At 43.3% G+C, this 17379-nt stretch overlaps 1 protein-coding gene across 1 annotated transcript in view; it reads right to left on the bottom strand.

The window, feature by feature from the left end:
• Positions 1-12599, bottom strand: part of ptprt (protein tyrosine phosphatase receptor type T) — a 382622-nt gene extending 370023 nt beyond the window's left edge. The window contains 1 exon segment of the mRNA XM_037782155.1: positions 12176-12599. Within this exon segment, the coding sequence (XP_037638083.1) occupies positions 12176-12263 (88 nt within the window). The 5' untranslated portion in view covers positions 12264-12599.
• Between the last annotated feature and the right edge of the window lie 4780 nt (positions 12600-17379).

The following is a 17379-nucleotide window of genomic DNA, read 5'->3' as shown; positions in this document are numbered from 1 at the left end:
CCCGTCTATTCTGTTACTGTAAATTTTGATATAAAGTGTTTTTTCATAGAGTGGCTCTGACAGCGACTCTGTGAATGTTCTGGGGAAGACTTCCCACACAGTCTGTGACATAAATTACATTTAGCCACAGTGAGAATAAAGTGACTGATGCTCAGATATCATCTAATATCTCCTCGTTCCCTTCTCTTCCAGCCATAACTCGGTTTCTTATTACCATCCCCACTCTACCCACACTTATTTGTCTCATTTCCTCTTTTATTTCCTACCTGCCATCCATACTCCCCCTCTTTTCCTCCCCAGCTTGTTGATTAAGTCAAGACTAAGCAGCCTCTCAGTCTCACTAGCCTAACAAACATATTCTATTAAATATGGATTAATTACTTCCAAACCTTGTTAAGCTTCGTTAAGACCCCTTGCATTAATCAGCACTTATTTTAATTAGTGGAAAGGAAGTTTTTAATATGCTGCACCGTGTGTGTTTTACACCACCGATATTCTAATCAGCTCAATCACGACTAGATTTGTCTAGTTTAGTAATGTGTCACTTTGAGAAAGGAATGTACCCGCTCTCCAACCAGAGCAGGTTGACTGAGCGTCTGCCGACTTCTTCACCACTCCACCTGGAGTTGTTGACTCGGACTCCTGTAAAGATGATTGGCCCCAGCTCAGCCTGATGTTCCAGTTAGCTCTGAAACTCAACCTTCCAACGTCTAGTCACGTCTAGTCACGTCTAGTCACGTCTAGTCACATGCTGACGGCTCATTTCAAGCTGTGGCTTTCCACCGAAATCTGTCATTTGGCTTTAAAAGCTGCAATAGCGAGGATGAGCCATTATACACACACACACACACACTACTGCCCCCACCCACACACACTATCTCTCTCTCTCTCTCTCTCTGTCTCTCTCTCTCTCTCTCGCTCACACACACACACACACACACACACTACTGCCAGCCCCCCCACACACACTCTCGCGCTCTCTCTCTCTCTCGCTCTCTCTCTCTCTCTCTCTCTCCCTCACACACAAACACACACACACACACACACACACACACACTACTGCCCCCCCAACACACTCTCTCTCTCTCTCTCTCTCTCTCTCTCTCCCTCACAAACACACACACACACACACACTACTGCCCCCCCCACTATCGCTATCTCTCTCTCTCTCTCTCTCTCTCTCTCTCTCGCCATCACACACACACAAACAACTACTGGCCCCCCACCCCCACCCACACACACACACACTATCTCTCTCTCTCTCTCTCTCTCTCTCTCTCTGGCTCCTGATTGTTGTACACCGGCAATGTTTATTTATTTGAATCTGTTTATATTATGTTTATTTCTTGTTTATAGCTTATATTGTATATTGTATATTGTATATTGTATATTGGTAGAATTTAAATTTTTTTATTCTTATTTATTCTAATGTTTTGATCTATTCTTTTGTTATGTTACTGCTGATTTGCACCAACAAAACCAAAGCAGATTCCTAGTGTATACCTCATACACCTGGCAATAAACGAGATTCTTAATCTGATTCTTAATCTGATTCTGATTCTGATTCTGATCCTGATTCTGACCCATCAGCACAGGAAGTGGCGAGAAAGTCCACCCAAGAAAAACAAGTGCATCAGTCGTTGAACAAATGCCCGAAAACAACATACATTTAGTACATTTATTACATTTATTACATGACAGAGACGTAGTCATTATGACTGGTCTGTTCAAGGAGGAAGTAGTTCCATGTTGTTTAGTCCACAAAGGGAGGTTTTGAATCATGTCTTTAATTCAGCAGTAATTCATACAGTATGTTGCTATGATCTGGTACAGCATCAACCAAAAGAAACAACCAGTATGGTTGGAGGGAAGTCCCTAAAGCTATGAGCAGTTAACTGTAGCTATTACTTAATTACATTTCGACAGATTGTAAAGCAAACCTTTGCTAATATCCAAGTAAGGAGTGACGTTATTGCTTTTCCAAGATGTCTAGTCACCATCTTTAACACATCAGGTCACCAAAACTCTTCTCTGGTAACGTCTGAGAGCTTCAAAGTGGCCCAAAACTACTTGTCTACTAGTTCCTTCTGAAGGTGGAGTCAAAATGCATTAAAACATGTGCACCATCCTGCCCCGAGTCTGAAGCTAACAGCCTCCACAGGATAAAAACAGAAACATGTCCTGCCTGCCAGCATCCAGCGGCTGAATCCTGCCTGGAAAGCCATCATGTTCTCCCAAAGCCGAGGTTTCTGGATGCACAGTCGTATCATTTGTAGCTGTTGTATAATTTATGGGCTGTTAATTTATATAAAGAACAAATTAACTGTAATTAGTGTTTTAACCTGTTCTAATGAAAGCATTGTCCACCAGGCATATCTTTTATTTAGGCAGAAGCCTGGTGATGTTTCTGCTGCGTAGATGTGAAATATTCAACACTGATATGAATGCTCTTTTAGTCACAATATATCTGTCTTTACTGTGCTGTTAGTCTCTACTGAAGTAGAGTAGCAGTAACAGTAAAGAAACATAGTGTGTGTACTCCGACTTTAAAACATATGTTGTCAGAATAAATAACCATCTGAACCAACACTAGTCTAAATCTTTAATTGTGGCATTCTAAGCCATATTTTTGAGCACATCCACAGCTGTTTACTGTTTGTTATCTGGGTTTAATACGACGACAAACAGCAGATGAGGGTACGTCAATATGTGTACACATGTAGCCGTCAGTTTAAAACACATTTTACTCTCTTCACCAAATATCCTCAGACCATTTAAGAGAGAATTATCGGTAGTGCTAATGGCTGAATGTGTACAGTCCTACATTTATTTCCACTGAGCTGTGTGTGCACTGCCGCCCCTGAGGGCCACTAAATATCAATTTTCCCTGTCGTTCCATTAGATGTGCGTTTCTAAGCGGCGTTACCGTTGAGTGCGCTACTATCTCATTCGGGTTTAAACTGTCAAACGTCCCTGTGGCAGACACGACTGTCACTCTGACACCATCTTCCATCACCAGAGAACTCAGCGTAGTTTTTCTTCTGCAGGGAAATAACTTTGTTGTTTTCAGGCCATAACTCTGATAAGTGGCCACGAGCGTCCAGACATAGAGCATTTCTATCAAGGCAGAAACACAGCTGGTTTTGTCGGTGACAACAGTAAACTTTTTATGTTTTTTTTTCCCTCTGTTTTAGCAAGTAAGCCGCTCCCTATGCAGGTAAGTAGGTAGGTACTTTATTATGTTTATTGACTTCTGGATTCATCAGGAATTGACACTGTAATCTATTTGAAATACACCGAGCTGACTCAACTCGTCACCTTTAGAGAACAGTCATATCAGCATTTAGAACAACAACATTTCTGACCAAAATGAATTAAATCCACTGACCTTGCAGAGGTAAAGTAAATCTGGGTGCAGCTTTCACACAGCTGGTGGAGTAGTTCCACCTTAGCTAGATAAGTCCAGAAAGAGAGGTCGTGTCTAGAAGGTAACCTGCTAATTGCGGAACCTGGCACAAACAAACACTCTCACAAGCCTTGCTGCCTTACGACCTATCCTAACCTTAACTATTCAAGGTCAACACCTAACCTATACTATTCAAGATCAACGCCTAACCTTAGCTATTCAAGGTCAACGCCTAACCTTAGCTATTCCAGATCAATGCCTAACCTTAACTATTCAAGGTCAACGCCTAACCTTAGCTATTCCAGATCAATGCCTAACCTTAACTATTCAAGGTCAATGCCTAATCTTAACCATTCCAGATCGATTCATGAAGATGAACAATAAGAAGAGTCCTCTGTGTGTCCTCTTGACTTTACTCGATGGCTTGCTTTCTCACTTCTGTTTCTCTTCTCATGCACTGATTGGTTTAAGCTGAACAGCCAATCAGAGTGATTTATCTCACCGACGGACTCCGCCGCCAAGTCAACATGCTGAATCGGCCGAAAAAAACTCCAACACGGGCAGACTATAGCCAACGGTGAGGGACACACAAAAAAAATAGACACTCACCGACGACCCCAAACTGTCCGTCGGCTTGGTGAGTCAGGACCTTCAGAGGCCTCCCGACCCACTTAGCTTGGAGGGATATTAGCGTGTTCCCGGCTAGTTAGTGTGTTCCTAGTCAGCTCGCCAACTACCTGTGTGAGTCGTCCCTATGTCAACGAGCTTCCAGCATGGAGGCGTGCGGATACATTGCTCTGGGACACTTCCTGGTGTCAGCGGACACTAACACTGCACAAACACACTCTTTACTCTCTAAATGTATATCATTCACTGAAGGAAGTGGTCTCACTCACTGTCTTTCAGCTCCGCTACCCACTTTAGCATTCATTCAATGCACACACACACACAAACACACACACACACACACACAGAGGCGACGCCCCGGCTCTCAGTCTGGCTGCTATTAGGCTGTCAGTTAGTCAGGCCAATAGAATAAGTGGTGGATTAGTGACACACAGTGATGGAGGATGGACAGAATACTAAACAGAGCGGGGCAGGAGGTGACAGACATCCTGTCATAAAGCTCTCTTTCTCTTTCTCTCTCTCTCTCTCTCTCTCTCTCTCTCTCTCTCTAAACTATTAGAGACACTCAGACAGTCGATAACACAGACACATAATCAACTTTGTGTCACTTTTTTCTTTTCGTGACCTCCTGTCATCCTTTGTCTTTGTCATTTCCTCCGACCACTCGTCCTTTTCTCTTCCTTCTGCTTTTCTGTCTCTCTACTCGTCCTCCTTTCTCCTTCCTGTCTTAACCTTCCCTTTATCCTTGTCTCCTAGTTCTTCCTCCTCAAGGTCCTTCTCTATATGGGGTACCAATCTATCACCATTCTTTTTTTGTATGATTTCTAAACAGATGTTTTAATGACAGAATCAATATCTTAGCTTCATCTGAGTCTATGTGGAGGTAGAAGGAAGTTGCAGCTTTTATTGTGGTAGTCTGAGTAACGTGACGTCATATCCGTTCCGTATTCGTCAACCAAAACAAACCTCAGAAAGTCTAAACCGTTGGAGGGTCAGCATGGATACGACCTGTACCCTCCCATGTTAAATCCAGCATGGTAAACACTACACATCCAGTAAAGGATGGAAACACTTTGGGTTTCACACATTGACAGGAAAAGCAGAGATAGACATCATGGCTAAAGCTGCATGCTAACTCTGTCACGGACAGGAAACGTTATCGTATCGCGGTAACGTGCGGTCAAGCCGGCCGTTGCTCTCGTCACCGTGGTCAAATGGGCTGATGCTACAACTGTCAGCTAAAAGCACAATATCACTCTATATTTCAGCTGCTTGGCAGTAATGTTAGCTGACCAGACAAAAGTCTCTCCATGAATCAATGCTGATCCTAGTGTTGGCTTTTCCTGCCTCAGCCTCCCGACCGCGGCCGGAGGGAACAGGGCAGACACGTGAGCCCCGGTCAGAGACGATAACGTTTCTCGCAGTGGAGCCCCGTCACTTCACAAGACACGGAAAACCTCTGTTGGTCTGGAGGAGCTACAGCAGTTATTTCTGCACAAACGTCCACTGTACATTCACTAGATATTCTCAGAGCTACTAACTCTTCTGCAGTGTTAAGTGTGCGCGCATGCACGTGAGGTGGAGCGAGCAGAGTGACGGCAGGCAGGCAGAGGAGCAGAGGAGCAGAGTACAGCAGAGACCCCGGCCCTGGAGACCTAAGCTACGATCTCCCCCGCGAAATCCAACAGCGGCCAACACTGTTTTGCAAGACGGGCTTCAGTAGATACAACCAAGAGGTTTTGGTGCTTCCGTGTAGTTTGTGTTGGAGTCTTGTCTCAACAGCGTAGCCTCACGCGAGCGCGCATACACGCAAGCGTGCATACGCGAGCGCGCATACGTGAACGCGCATACGCGAACGCGCATGGGACACCGACCCGGGTGATTTATAGATGTAAGAAGTTACAAACAGTCCCTTTAACAAAGGGAACTGTATATACAAAATACATCTATGGAAATAAGATTGATGGATTATATTCTCCAGAAGTATAAAACATTACATGTCCATTTTACTGGATTCATTTAGAGATTTTACAAAGTAAAAGTCCCTAGTAGTGGATGATTCAACTTGTTCCCTCCATGGTCTAGAGGTAAAATAGGTAACAACAATCACAATAAATCACAATATTGAACCATGATACTTAAAAATCACAACCATATGGAATCAGCACCCAGGTATGGTGATAGCTCTATTCTCTATATGCTCTTTCTCGTCTTCTCCTCCGGTCTCTCCTTTCTTATCGAATCATTGCCTCTCCTCTCCTCCATCCTTCTCTCTTTTGTTTTTCCCTTTCCTCTCCTACACTCTTTTCCCATCTGTCCCCCTTCTCAGCTCTCCACATCCATCCTCCTGCTCGGTTTCTTCTTCTTTTGTCACCTCTTTCCGTGCTGCTTCTTTCTCTCATAAGCTCAGTTTTTCTTCTCTATCTTCTCCTCTCCTCCTCCCCCTCTCCCCAGTTGTCCTTTCTTTGCCTTCCCACCTCCTACTCCTCCTCTCATTTTCTCTTCCCTTTCCTCCCTCGTTGCGTTCCCTTCTCCTCTTTTCTCTGCTCATCTTTACCTCTCCACCATGACGGGGTCTCTCCGTCATATGAAGCCTGGCTCTAATCCCATAAAGAGCTCTCTGATAGCTGAACTGAAGGCTGTTGATGTAACCACATCCAGGGACTTCCAACATATCAACACCGTGGGCGTCCGAGTCAAGGAGAGACAGCGTGATCCATGGTCACTCTCCGTCCCCGTCTGTCCTCACAGCCAAAGAAATCCAATTAAGTTGAAAATAAATTGTAAATTGGTTTCCCTGAAAACACACACACACACACACACACACGTCGTCACCTCCAGATGTGACCGGATGTTCAACAATTAGCGATCACTGTAGTACAAAGACATGGACCAGGAGCACAGCTGCACCAACATACACTCAACAGCGACACACTGGCAGGATGAATCCCAGCCTTCGGTAACAGAAAGCTGCTGACAGACACAATGAAGGGTACATTTACCCAAACCACAAAACGGAAGTCCCCGTACCGTCAACGTGGTTCCTAAATGAGTCTGACTCCAAAGAGCCTCTTCTACGGTTGAAGCAGTAAATCAACCGGTGGCCTAAAGCAGTGGTTCCCAACCTGGGGTCCGGGCCTACTCAGGGGGACGCACGCCAGGATGTGTCTGCTTTGAGGTTGTCACAAATAGATTTGCTCATGTATAACTAAAATCAGATTAACACACTGACTGGAAAATCTATACTGAAGTCTGTATTAGGGCTGTCAACGTTAACGGGATAACACCTTCATTAGTTTTAACTCCACTAATTTCTTTAACGCATTAACGCAACTTGTGATTTTTAGGTTGTAGCGGCTCAGTTTTAAAGCCAGAGTGAAGATCCTGGCATCATATGAAACTACTAAACCTGATGAATCCATCACTACCAACCATGTCACACTAGCTTGTCATAAAGGAGAGTAAATAACACTCCAAAGTTATGCTAAATATTGTCAAGGAAAAACTGTCATGTCCATTTTCAAAGGGGTCCCTTGACCTCTGACCTCCAGATCAGTGAATGTAAATGGGTTCTCTGGGTACCCACGAGTCTCCCCTTTACAGACATGCCCACTTTATGATAATCACATGCAGTTTGGGGCAAGTCATAATCAAGTCAGCACACTGACACACTGACAGCTGTTGTTGCCTGTTGGGCTGCAGTCTGCCATGTTATGATGTGAGCATATTGTTTTATGCTAAATGCAGTACCTGTGAGGGTTTCTGGATCAATATCTGTCATTGTTTTGTGTTGTTAATTGATTTACAATAATAAATATATACATACTAGGGATGGGTGATGATTTTAGATTTTTCGAATAGTCGTTAATTAGAAAAAATCTAATAGTTTATGCGACTATTAGTCCCATCTTAAAACATCTATATTTCCTTTGTATTAACAGTTGCAGGCGCTGCCTGGTAGTAACGTTAGTACCGTAAAACGTGTGTGACACATTCAGTTCGGCTCTTTTCTGTCAGGGCAGTGGTGTGTGTGTATGTGTGCGTGCGTGCGTGCGTGCGTGCGTGCGTGCGTGCGTGCGTGCGTACGTGTGTGTGTGTGTGTGTGTGTGTGTGTGTGTGTGTGAGCCACTCAAACCCCCGTGTTCCCTCCACTGGAGGAAGGAGAGTTGGGTATCCGGAGGCGCACAGAGGGCGGCCAGGTTGAGGCCGCCGCACTCATGGTTTCAGGTTCCGAATGGCGGGCCAGGCCCGTTGGCACCGGACCACCCTCCCCAGGCAGACTCCCCGCACCGCAGCGAGCGCACCTAGTAGTTCCAGCAGGTAGATCAACTGTTCCAGCAGCAGATCGTCATTCAAACCCAACAGAAACCAAATCAAACGGTTTGTCGCTCCACCGGCCTCTTCCACTGCTCCAACTATATGGTGGAAAACGACTCTTAATCTACAGCGTTGGATGAAAACTGTGCCGACAAGGCTTCTTCACCTGAGTCTTTCCATGTCATCTTACTTTATACTTCTGCTCCACAACATTTAGGGGACGAGATCTAATCCACTAATAAATACTGATGTATTATTATGATTATGATTATTATTATAAATTAAACTACCAGCAGTATAGAATAATAAATACTGATGTATTATTATTATTATTATTATTATAGATTAAACTACCAGCAGTATATAATAATAAATACTGATGTATTATTATTATTATTATTAAAAATTAAACTACCAGCAGTATATAATAATAAATACTGATGTATTATATTATTATTATTATTATTATTATTATTATTATTATTATTATTATTATTATATTATTATTATTATTATTATTATTATTATTATTATTATAGATTAAACTACCAGCAGTATATGAAGTCATTAAAAGTAGCTCCACATTTACCAGCTGTGATATTAAAGTGATGAACACATTAATGCATCAATCTTTATCTAACAATAATATAATAGAGATTATACTGCAGAATGAGGAATTTTACTTTCGGTACATTTTGATGGACAAATGTTGTACTTCTAGTTAAGTAAGATTTTGAATGCAGGATGTTTACTTGTAACACAGTATTTTAATACTAGTATTACTGCTTTTACTGAAGTAAAAGATCGGAGTACTTCTTCAGATCGACAGACATAGAGACAGACATAGAGACAGACAGACAGACAGTGAGACAGACAGACAGACAGACAGACAGACAGACAGACAGAGAGACAGACATACTGAGAGACAGACAGAGAGACAGACTGAGAGACAGACAGACCGACAGATGACAGACATAGAGACAGACATAGAGACAGACAGACAGACACCCAGACAGAGAGACAGACAGAGAGACAGACTCAGGGTGAGATGATTTTCTTCATCACTGGCGTTCAGTCTATTATCATTAGAGCTGAAGAAACAGCAGCTGGAATACGAAGAAAGATTATTAAAATCATGCTGCTCGCTCTGTGAACGTGTGCGTGTGTGTATGTATGTGTGTGTGTTTGTGTATGTGTGTGTGTGTGTGTGTGTGTGTGTGTGTGTGTGTGTGTGCGTGCGTGCGTGTGTGTGTGATGGATAAGTCTGATGTATCAATATCGCCCCCCACCGGTCGCGGAGCAAACAGCAGCCAGCGGATCATCCCTCCGCTCTCCTCCCAGCTAGTTTCTCTCCAGCACACAGAGCTGCTTCAGTGGAGGTACCAATATCAGAATATACTGTATGTATATGTATATATGTATATATAACAATATAAAGAAGAGCTATATACTGTATGTATATAGAACAATATAAGAATATACTGTATGTATATGTATATATGTATATAGAACAATATAAAGAAGAGCTATATACTGTATGTATATAGAACAATATAAGAATATACTGTATGTATATGTATATATGTATATAGAACAATATAAAGAAGAGCTATATACTGTATGTATATATAACAATATAAGAATATACTGTATGTATATAGAACAATATCAGAATATACTGTATGTATATAGAACAATATCAGAATATACTGTATGTATATGTATATAGAACAATATAAAGAAGAGCTATATACTGTATGTATATATAACAATATCAGAATATACTGTATGTATATATAACAATATCAGAATATACTGTATGTATATAGAACCATATAAAGAATATACTGTATGTATATGTATATATGTATATAGAACAATATAAAGAAGAGCTATATACTTTATGTATATATAACAATAAAAGAATATACTGTATGTATATAGAAAAATATCAGAATATACTGTATGTATATAGAACAATATCAGAATATACTGTATGTATATAGAACAATATCAGAATATACTGTATGTATATGTATATATGTATATAGAACAATATAAAGAAGAGCTATATACTGTATAATATTAATATGTAATTAATATAACAATAAAAGAATATACTGTATGTATATAGAACAATATAAAGAAGAGCTACAGAGTCAGGTATGAAGTTGTCTCCTCTAGAGAGGACGTAGATTCATTCATTCAATGCGGGATGAAATCGGACTTTTCTGCTTTTATCAATAACAACAAAAATCCTGTGTTTTATGACGTCATATTTGGCCAAATTTATACCCTTTATTTCACCATAACAGGAAATGTAAACTGTAGCGGTTTCCTCCGCTGCAGCATTACGCACAGAGAGAGGGCCGGCCACTCCGCCGCTGCAGCCCGGAGACAGAGACAGAGACAGAGACAGAGACACAGAGAGAGAGAGGGAGGACTCAGTGTGTGGAGCCAGTCTTCCCTTCAGAGTAGCCTCTCTGTGCAGCCTTACAGGTCATGAATACCAAGCAGAAGGTGCCGAGAGAGGGAGACGGACACTGAGCCGACACACACTCACACCTCCGACGGGAGTCCGTCAGAACACAGACAGGAGAGCTCCAGAGAGCTCCTGTTAACATCTGATGCTTTACAAATACACTGAATTACACAGTTAATGACACAACGTGCTTTTATTCTGGCTTCGTTACACGCGCATTCATTTCATCATCCAGTTCATCTAGAACATGTGCGTGTTTATCAGTCAGTGAAGCCTGCTGGATGTGTGGCAGCAAACTTTCTATCAGCGCTGCTGCTGCTGCTGCTGACCGGAGCCTCGATCTGGAACCTCTCACTCTCTGATCACCGATAATCACTGATTCCATCTAAAGCGGGAAAAGTCTCCGCGCGTAACAAGTGAGAGGAGAGGAGAGGAGAGGAGAGGAGAGGCTAGTATAGTGTCTGAATGTTCGAGCGTCGGTAGCAGCGACATGTTTCAGATGTTTCAGATCTGATCACTGATATGCGGCTAAAAGTTGAGTTAAAGCGGTGGAGGTTCTGGAAGGGACCGAGAGGAACTTGTTATCCCGCGACACCGCGGTACAAGGATGTCCGTGTGTGTTGTTTACTGTAGCACACTACACCATAATAATAATGATGATAATAATAATAATAATAATAATAATAATAATAATAATAATAATAATAATAATTATTATTATTATTATTATTATTATTATAATAATGATAATAAGAAGAATAAACCAGGGGTCCGGGGCTTTAATCGACTCAGACGGAGCCAGGACGCGCGAGTCCACAGCGAAATGAAACCGACATAAAAACGTCAAAGTCACAAATGAACCCTCAACAGCAAACAGTGCACGCGCACAGGACACTTCACGGAGCAAAGCCTCCTGGGAGCGTCCAAACTTCAGATCTGTGACGTGCTGGTACCAGCTGTCTTCAAACTATTATCCAAATATTATCAGCAGATTAACAGAAAGAAATCACTTCTTTATTTCCATAAATCATAAATTATGATCTGTTCCTCTCAAGGCATTCTCTACGCGCACGCACAGGTAGCCTATAAATGTGCTCCAGACTGACTTCAGGGCTGTTTTACTATCAACAATATAAAACAATATAACGTGCACCTGCACGGGGCTCTCCAAAGCACTGACACGCACAAACCAACGTGCGTGTCCACTTTATATATACAGTATATGTATATAAATATATATAATATATATATATATATATATACCCACATGTAGCAGCTCAGCGCCCTTCAGACTGAACAGAAGCAGAAGCAGAACCAGAAGCAGAACCCAGAGAGGCGCTTACCTGGGAAGAATTGTCCGTCAGTGAATCCCAGAAGGTGAGAGAGGAGGAGAGCAGCGAGCAGGACGAGAGGACAACTCCGTTTATCCATTTCTTTAGAGTTGTGCTGGTTCGGTGAGTCCTGCGGCTTCTTTTACATACTCCCGTCCGGTCCGGAGTTCGGGACAGTTGAGACAAGAACCGAAAGACAATCCTCTCATCGGTGGACAACAAGAGACACAAAGACACAAGTTGGAGGCAAAGAACCGGGAGCTGTCTCCTTCCTCTCCTCTTCCTCTCCTCTTCCTTTCCTCTTCCTCCGGGTCCGACACCACGAGTCTCTGTGCGTGCGTCAGTACGCGTGTTTGTGCCACAGAGTGTGTGCGCGCGCTCAGACGGTCTGTGCCAGACTGGAGAGGAGTTGGAGAGGAATGGAGAGCAGTGCGCACCACACCGGGGCCAGACACCCGCGTAAAGATGCGCGCATTAACGCGTGGAGAACTTCCGATTCATGAATTTCAAAATAAGATGACGTAGCAGCAGAATGGTGACTGAAGTCTCACAGCAGGAAGCAGTCAGAGAGCAGAAGGACACTATGTCTCATTCTATTACTGGCTTTCAAACTGGACAAGTGAAAATAATAATAATACACATAAATATCCATCCATCCATTATAACCATTCATTCATTCAACCTTTATTTAAATCTAACAATATTAATAAACCTAAGGAATCACAGGAAGCATTCAGCCAGACAACAACAGCACAATGTTAAGGACAGTTAGTAGCTTCATGGATTCAAAATCACCTCGAGGTACAAATGTCTTTCATTTTTATGAGTTTTCTAAACTCTTCCAAGTTTTTTGCAGCACAAACACCAAAATCCATTTCCACAATGTCGTGTTTGACTTCAAGCTTCAGCCGATCACTGGAACGAGTGGAATAATGATTATAGGACCAGTTTAGACGGCAAGTTACCATGAAGGGCTTTATAAATAAATAAAATGCAAAGCCTGTCACGGGTTACTGGTTAGAGACGCCCAGCCAACCTCTTCATACAGGATGCAGTGATGAGAAGAAGAACAGTGTGAGGGCGGAGTGATGAACTCAATCTAACACTTTACCTTCTTATTAATAACGCAGGGAGAAAATAATAAATACAACCACTTCTTTATGTCATCTACAGCAGTAAAACTCCGACAGGAAGGACTCCTGGAGGATTGGTTTCATTTAAACATGTGAAAAGATGAAAGTTATTAAATAGTTCATGGTGAATATTAATAAACAATAACAGCTGTTTATTTCTACAGAATCTATCTGACAGCTTCATTCCTCCTTTAACGGAACGGAATCAAACACTCCGCCTGCTGTTCTCCTCTACATCACCACACAGCGGGCTTTTATGTACGGTTCACTTCCGGTACCGTCCTCACGGTTTAGCGCTAGCTTGACTGCTGAAGGCCTTCTCGGTTTCCCCCGGGTCCTACCGCCTGATCTCTCCGCAAGGATCGGGCTCTCTCCTCCTCTCTGTCTGTGTGTGTGTGTCTGTCTGTCTCTCTCTCTCTGTCTCTCTGTGTCTGTCTGTCTGTCTGTCTCTCTGTCTCTCTCTGTTTCTCTGTCTGACTGTCTCTCTGTCTCTTTGTCTGTCTGTCTCTCTGTCTGTCTGTCTCTCTGTCTGTCTCTGTGTTGTCATGAGATCCTCTCATTTTACTGATTTCTATTCCAGTCTCTCTCTCTCTCTCTCTCTCTCTCTCGCTCTCTCTCTCTCTCTCTCCTCCTGTTTCAGACAGTAGAATCATTAGAAACAACAGACTGCTGTCCGGACAGTTTACTGACAGACTTCTGGTGACACATTACGCACACGAGGTTTATTCCCGTCCTGAGGCTGCACTGATTGTTTTTTAAATAAATCTTGTGAGTCATTGTTTTACTGCTTATTTTGATCGTTTTACATTAGAAAGTAGAGAGATAAGCAGCCAACTGGTGTAATAATTATAATAATTTGATTTATATAACACTTGTCAAACTTAAGCGTAAAGTTCTTTACAGATTAAAAGATTTACAGAATACAAATGAAATAATCTGAGTCCATGTATTCCCCCTATATGACACATAAACTAGGCACATGAGAGCATATAATATCAAGCTGAGACCATATACTGTATGTCTATATAAGATGGAGCTGCAAGTACAAAATAAGAGAAATAACTAAATAAAATAACATGACACAGCTGCCTAACAAATATTACATTACATTTATTTAACCACAGTAACACTAAATCTATTTTGGCTCCAACACCAGTAGAGTAAACTTCTTTTATTACCTCAATACATTAAATATGGTTTTATCTTGTTTTCTTCAAACATGTTTTAAAAGCTCTTTAAAACCTGATAATAAAAATGATCTTATAGGACCATGTCCTCAGCGTGGTGCCTTCAGGTCCCTCCTGACAGTCCAGGTGAGCGTTTCGCGCTGTGATCTAGTACAGGCTTTAAAAGCTGCTCAGCTATCACACCGCTGTTGGTAAAGTGCTGCTCAATGTGGCTGCTTCTCACAGCAGACTGATGTTGAGATTGGACAGTTACAGTCCAGCTGTTACAGATGACAGTCTGATTGTCTCTTCATTGATGCTCAGACATTTTGTCTTCTTCAAAGAGAAACATAGTTTAGTTTAAAATGGTTGAGGGGAAACTCTTCTGTGTCCAGAAACAACAGTTTCTATGTTGGATTTCTATTACTGAGAAAATAGTCTTCATATGGATGCAGCATTTATTCTCCATCCCTCTGAATAAAAGCAGGTGAACTCATCTGAAGGAGCATTATTGGCTCTAGATGTCCACCACCTTGCCAAAGTCGGCATATGAGAAAAAATAAAAACTCAGACTGAATGTTTCAGTGGTGAAAATGGTCCAATACATCAATCACAGCGTCTCACAGCCAACTGTCCAATATACAACAACACAACAAGAAAAGAAGGACAGACGGAGAGACGGAGAGACGGAGAGACGGAGAGACTGAGAGACTGAGAGACGGAGAGACGGAGAGACGGAGAGACGGAGAGAATGAGAGACTGAGAGACGGAGAGACTGAAAGACGGAGAGACTGAGAGACGGAGAGACTGAGAGACTGAGAGACAGAGAGACTGAGAGACGGAGAGACTGAGAGACAGAGAGGCTGAGAGACAGAGAGACAGAGAGACTGAGAGACTGAGAGACTGAGAGACAGAGAGACTGAGAGACTGAAAGACTGAGAGACTGAGAGACGGAGAGACGGAGAGACTGAAAGACGGAGAGACTGAGAGACAGAGAGACTGAGAGACAGAGAGACTGAGAGACTGAGAGACAGAGAGACTGAGAGACTTAGAGATGGAGAGACTGAGAGACGGAGAGAATGAGAGACTGAGAGACGGAGAGACTGAGAGACTGAGAGACGGAGAGACTGAGAGACGGAGAGACGGAGAGACGGAGAGACGGAGAGACGGAGTGACGGAGAGACTGAGAGACTGAAAGATGGAGAGACGGAGAGATGGAGAGACGGAGAGACGGAGAGACTGAGAGACTGAGAGACTGAGAGATGGAAAGACTGAGAGATGGAGAGACGGAGAGACGAAGAGACTTAGAGATGGAGAGACTGAGAGACTGAGAGACTGAGAGACTGAGAGTCTGAGAGACTGAGAGACTGAGAGATGGAGAGACGGAGAGACTGAGAGACAGTCTTCCCTCCATCAGTTTATCAAACCTCTCAAACCTGCAGTAAACCAAACGTGTAGAAATGTCTGGACTAACCTGTTTCAGAGAGATGGAACCATTAACATGGTGTGTTTGTCCGAGCCAGTATCAGTATCCTCCTCACCTCCACATCATCACTTATTTATCACTAATCAATTATGCAGAATTGAAGCCTTCTCCTCTAGTCTCCTCTAGTCTACTCTAGTCTCCTCTCTCCTCTAGTCTCCTCCAGTCTCCTCCAGTCTCTTCCAGTCTCCTCTAGTCTCCTTCAGTCTCCTCCAGTCTCCTCTAGTCTCCTCCAGTCTCCTCTAGTCTCCTCCAGTCTCCTCTAGTCTCCTCTCTCCTCTAGTCTCCTCCAGTCTCCTCTAGTCTCCTCTAGTCTCCTCTAGTCTCCTCTAGTCTCCCCTAGTCTCCTCTAGTCCCCTCTCTCCTCTAGTCTCCTCCAGTCTCCTCTAGTCTCCTCTCTCCTCTAGTCTCCTCCAGTCTCCCCTAGTCTCCTCTAGTCTCCTCTAGTCTCCTCTAGTCCCCACTCTCCTCTAGTCTCCTCCAGTCTCCTCTAGTCTCTTCTAGTCTCCTCCAGTCTCCTCTAGTCTCCTCCAGTCTCCTCTAGTCTCCTCTACTTTATTCTACTTTATTCTACTTCTTCTTCCACATTCTACTGCATAGTGTTGTCTCAACGTCTCAATGAAGACAGGCTACTCGCTGTCTCTTTGTGAAACAGTAACACACTATTTACACCAACACTTCTGCTTCAGCCAACCTGATTCATTAAAACGTGCAACGTACCAGGGGGACGCCAGGGGGACGCCAGGGGGACGCCAGGGGGACGCAAGGGGGACGCCAGGGGGACGCCAGGGGGACACTAGTGGGACGCCAGGGGGACGCCAGGGGGACGCCAGGGGGACGCCAGACGCCAGCAGCAACGCACCCGTTTTCCAGTTAAAAGGTCAAAAAACACCAGTGAGATAAGCCCCATATACAGAGACACGCACACTCACACACACCATTATATCAGAGACACATCAGGAGGCGCTACCAATCAGGACTAACATCAAGTTTACACAACGGGCCACCTGAGGTGTGTATTGTGTGTTTGGCTATGTGTGTGTGTGTGTGGTTATATATATTCATGTGCATGAAGCCACATGACACTGAGGTGTAGAGCTCTGAGATGGAAATCAGAGGAGGCCAAAGTGAGTCAACCACAGCAGGATGTGTATAATGATGTTGGTACGTATGGATGTGTTCAGACGGGGGAGGGGTGGCGGGGATCTGGAGTCCTGTCCAGTTACTGAACCTGGATATTAAGTGATTCTGTATGAATGCGTCACACTGAGCCCCTCAACCAGAGTACAGCCCAGTCCTTCTGTTCAGCACAAAGGATCCAGTCCAGGGTCTGAAGTTAGCGCCCATCATGAAAATGACATCATCAGAACATCCGCCACTTTGGCAGACAGGAAAACACTAGAGATGGGACTAGAGAAGCGTAGTTGTCTGATT

This window comes from Sebastes umbrosus, chromosome 1, assembly GCF_015220745.1.
Source record: "Sebastes umbrosus isolate fSebUmb1 chromosome 1, fSebUmb1.pri, whole genome shotgun sequence".
Taxonomy (NCBI): Eukaryota; Metazoa; Chordata; class Actinopteri; order Perciformes; family Sebastidae; genus Sebastes; species Sebastes umbrosus.
Note: the sequence above shows the minus strand (reverse complement) of the source record. Positions and strands in the feature narration are given on the sequence as shown.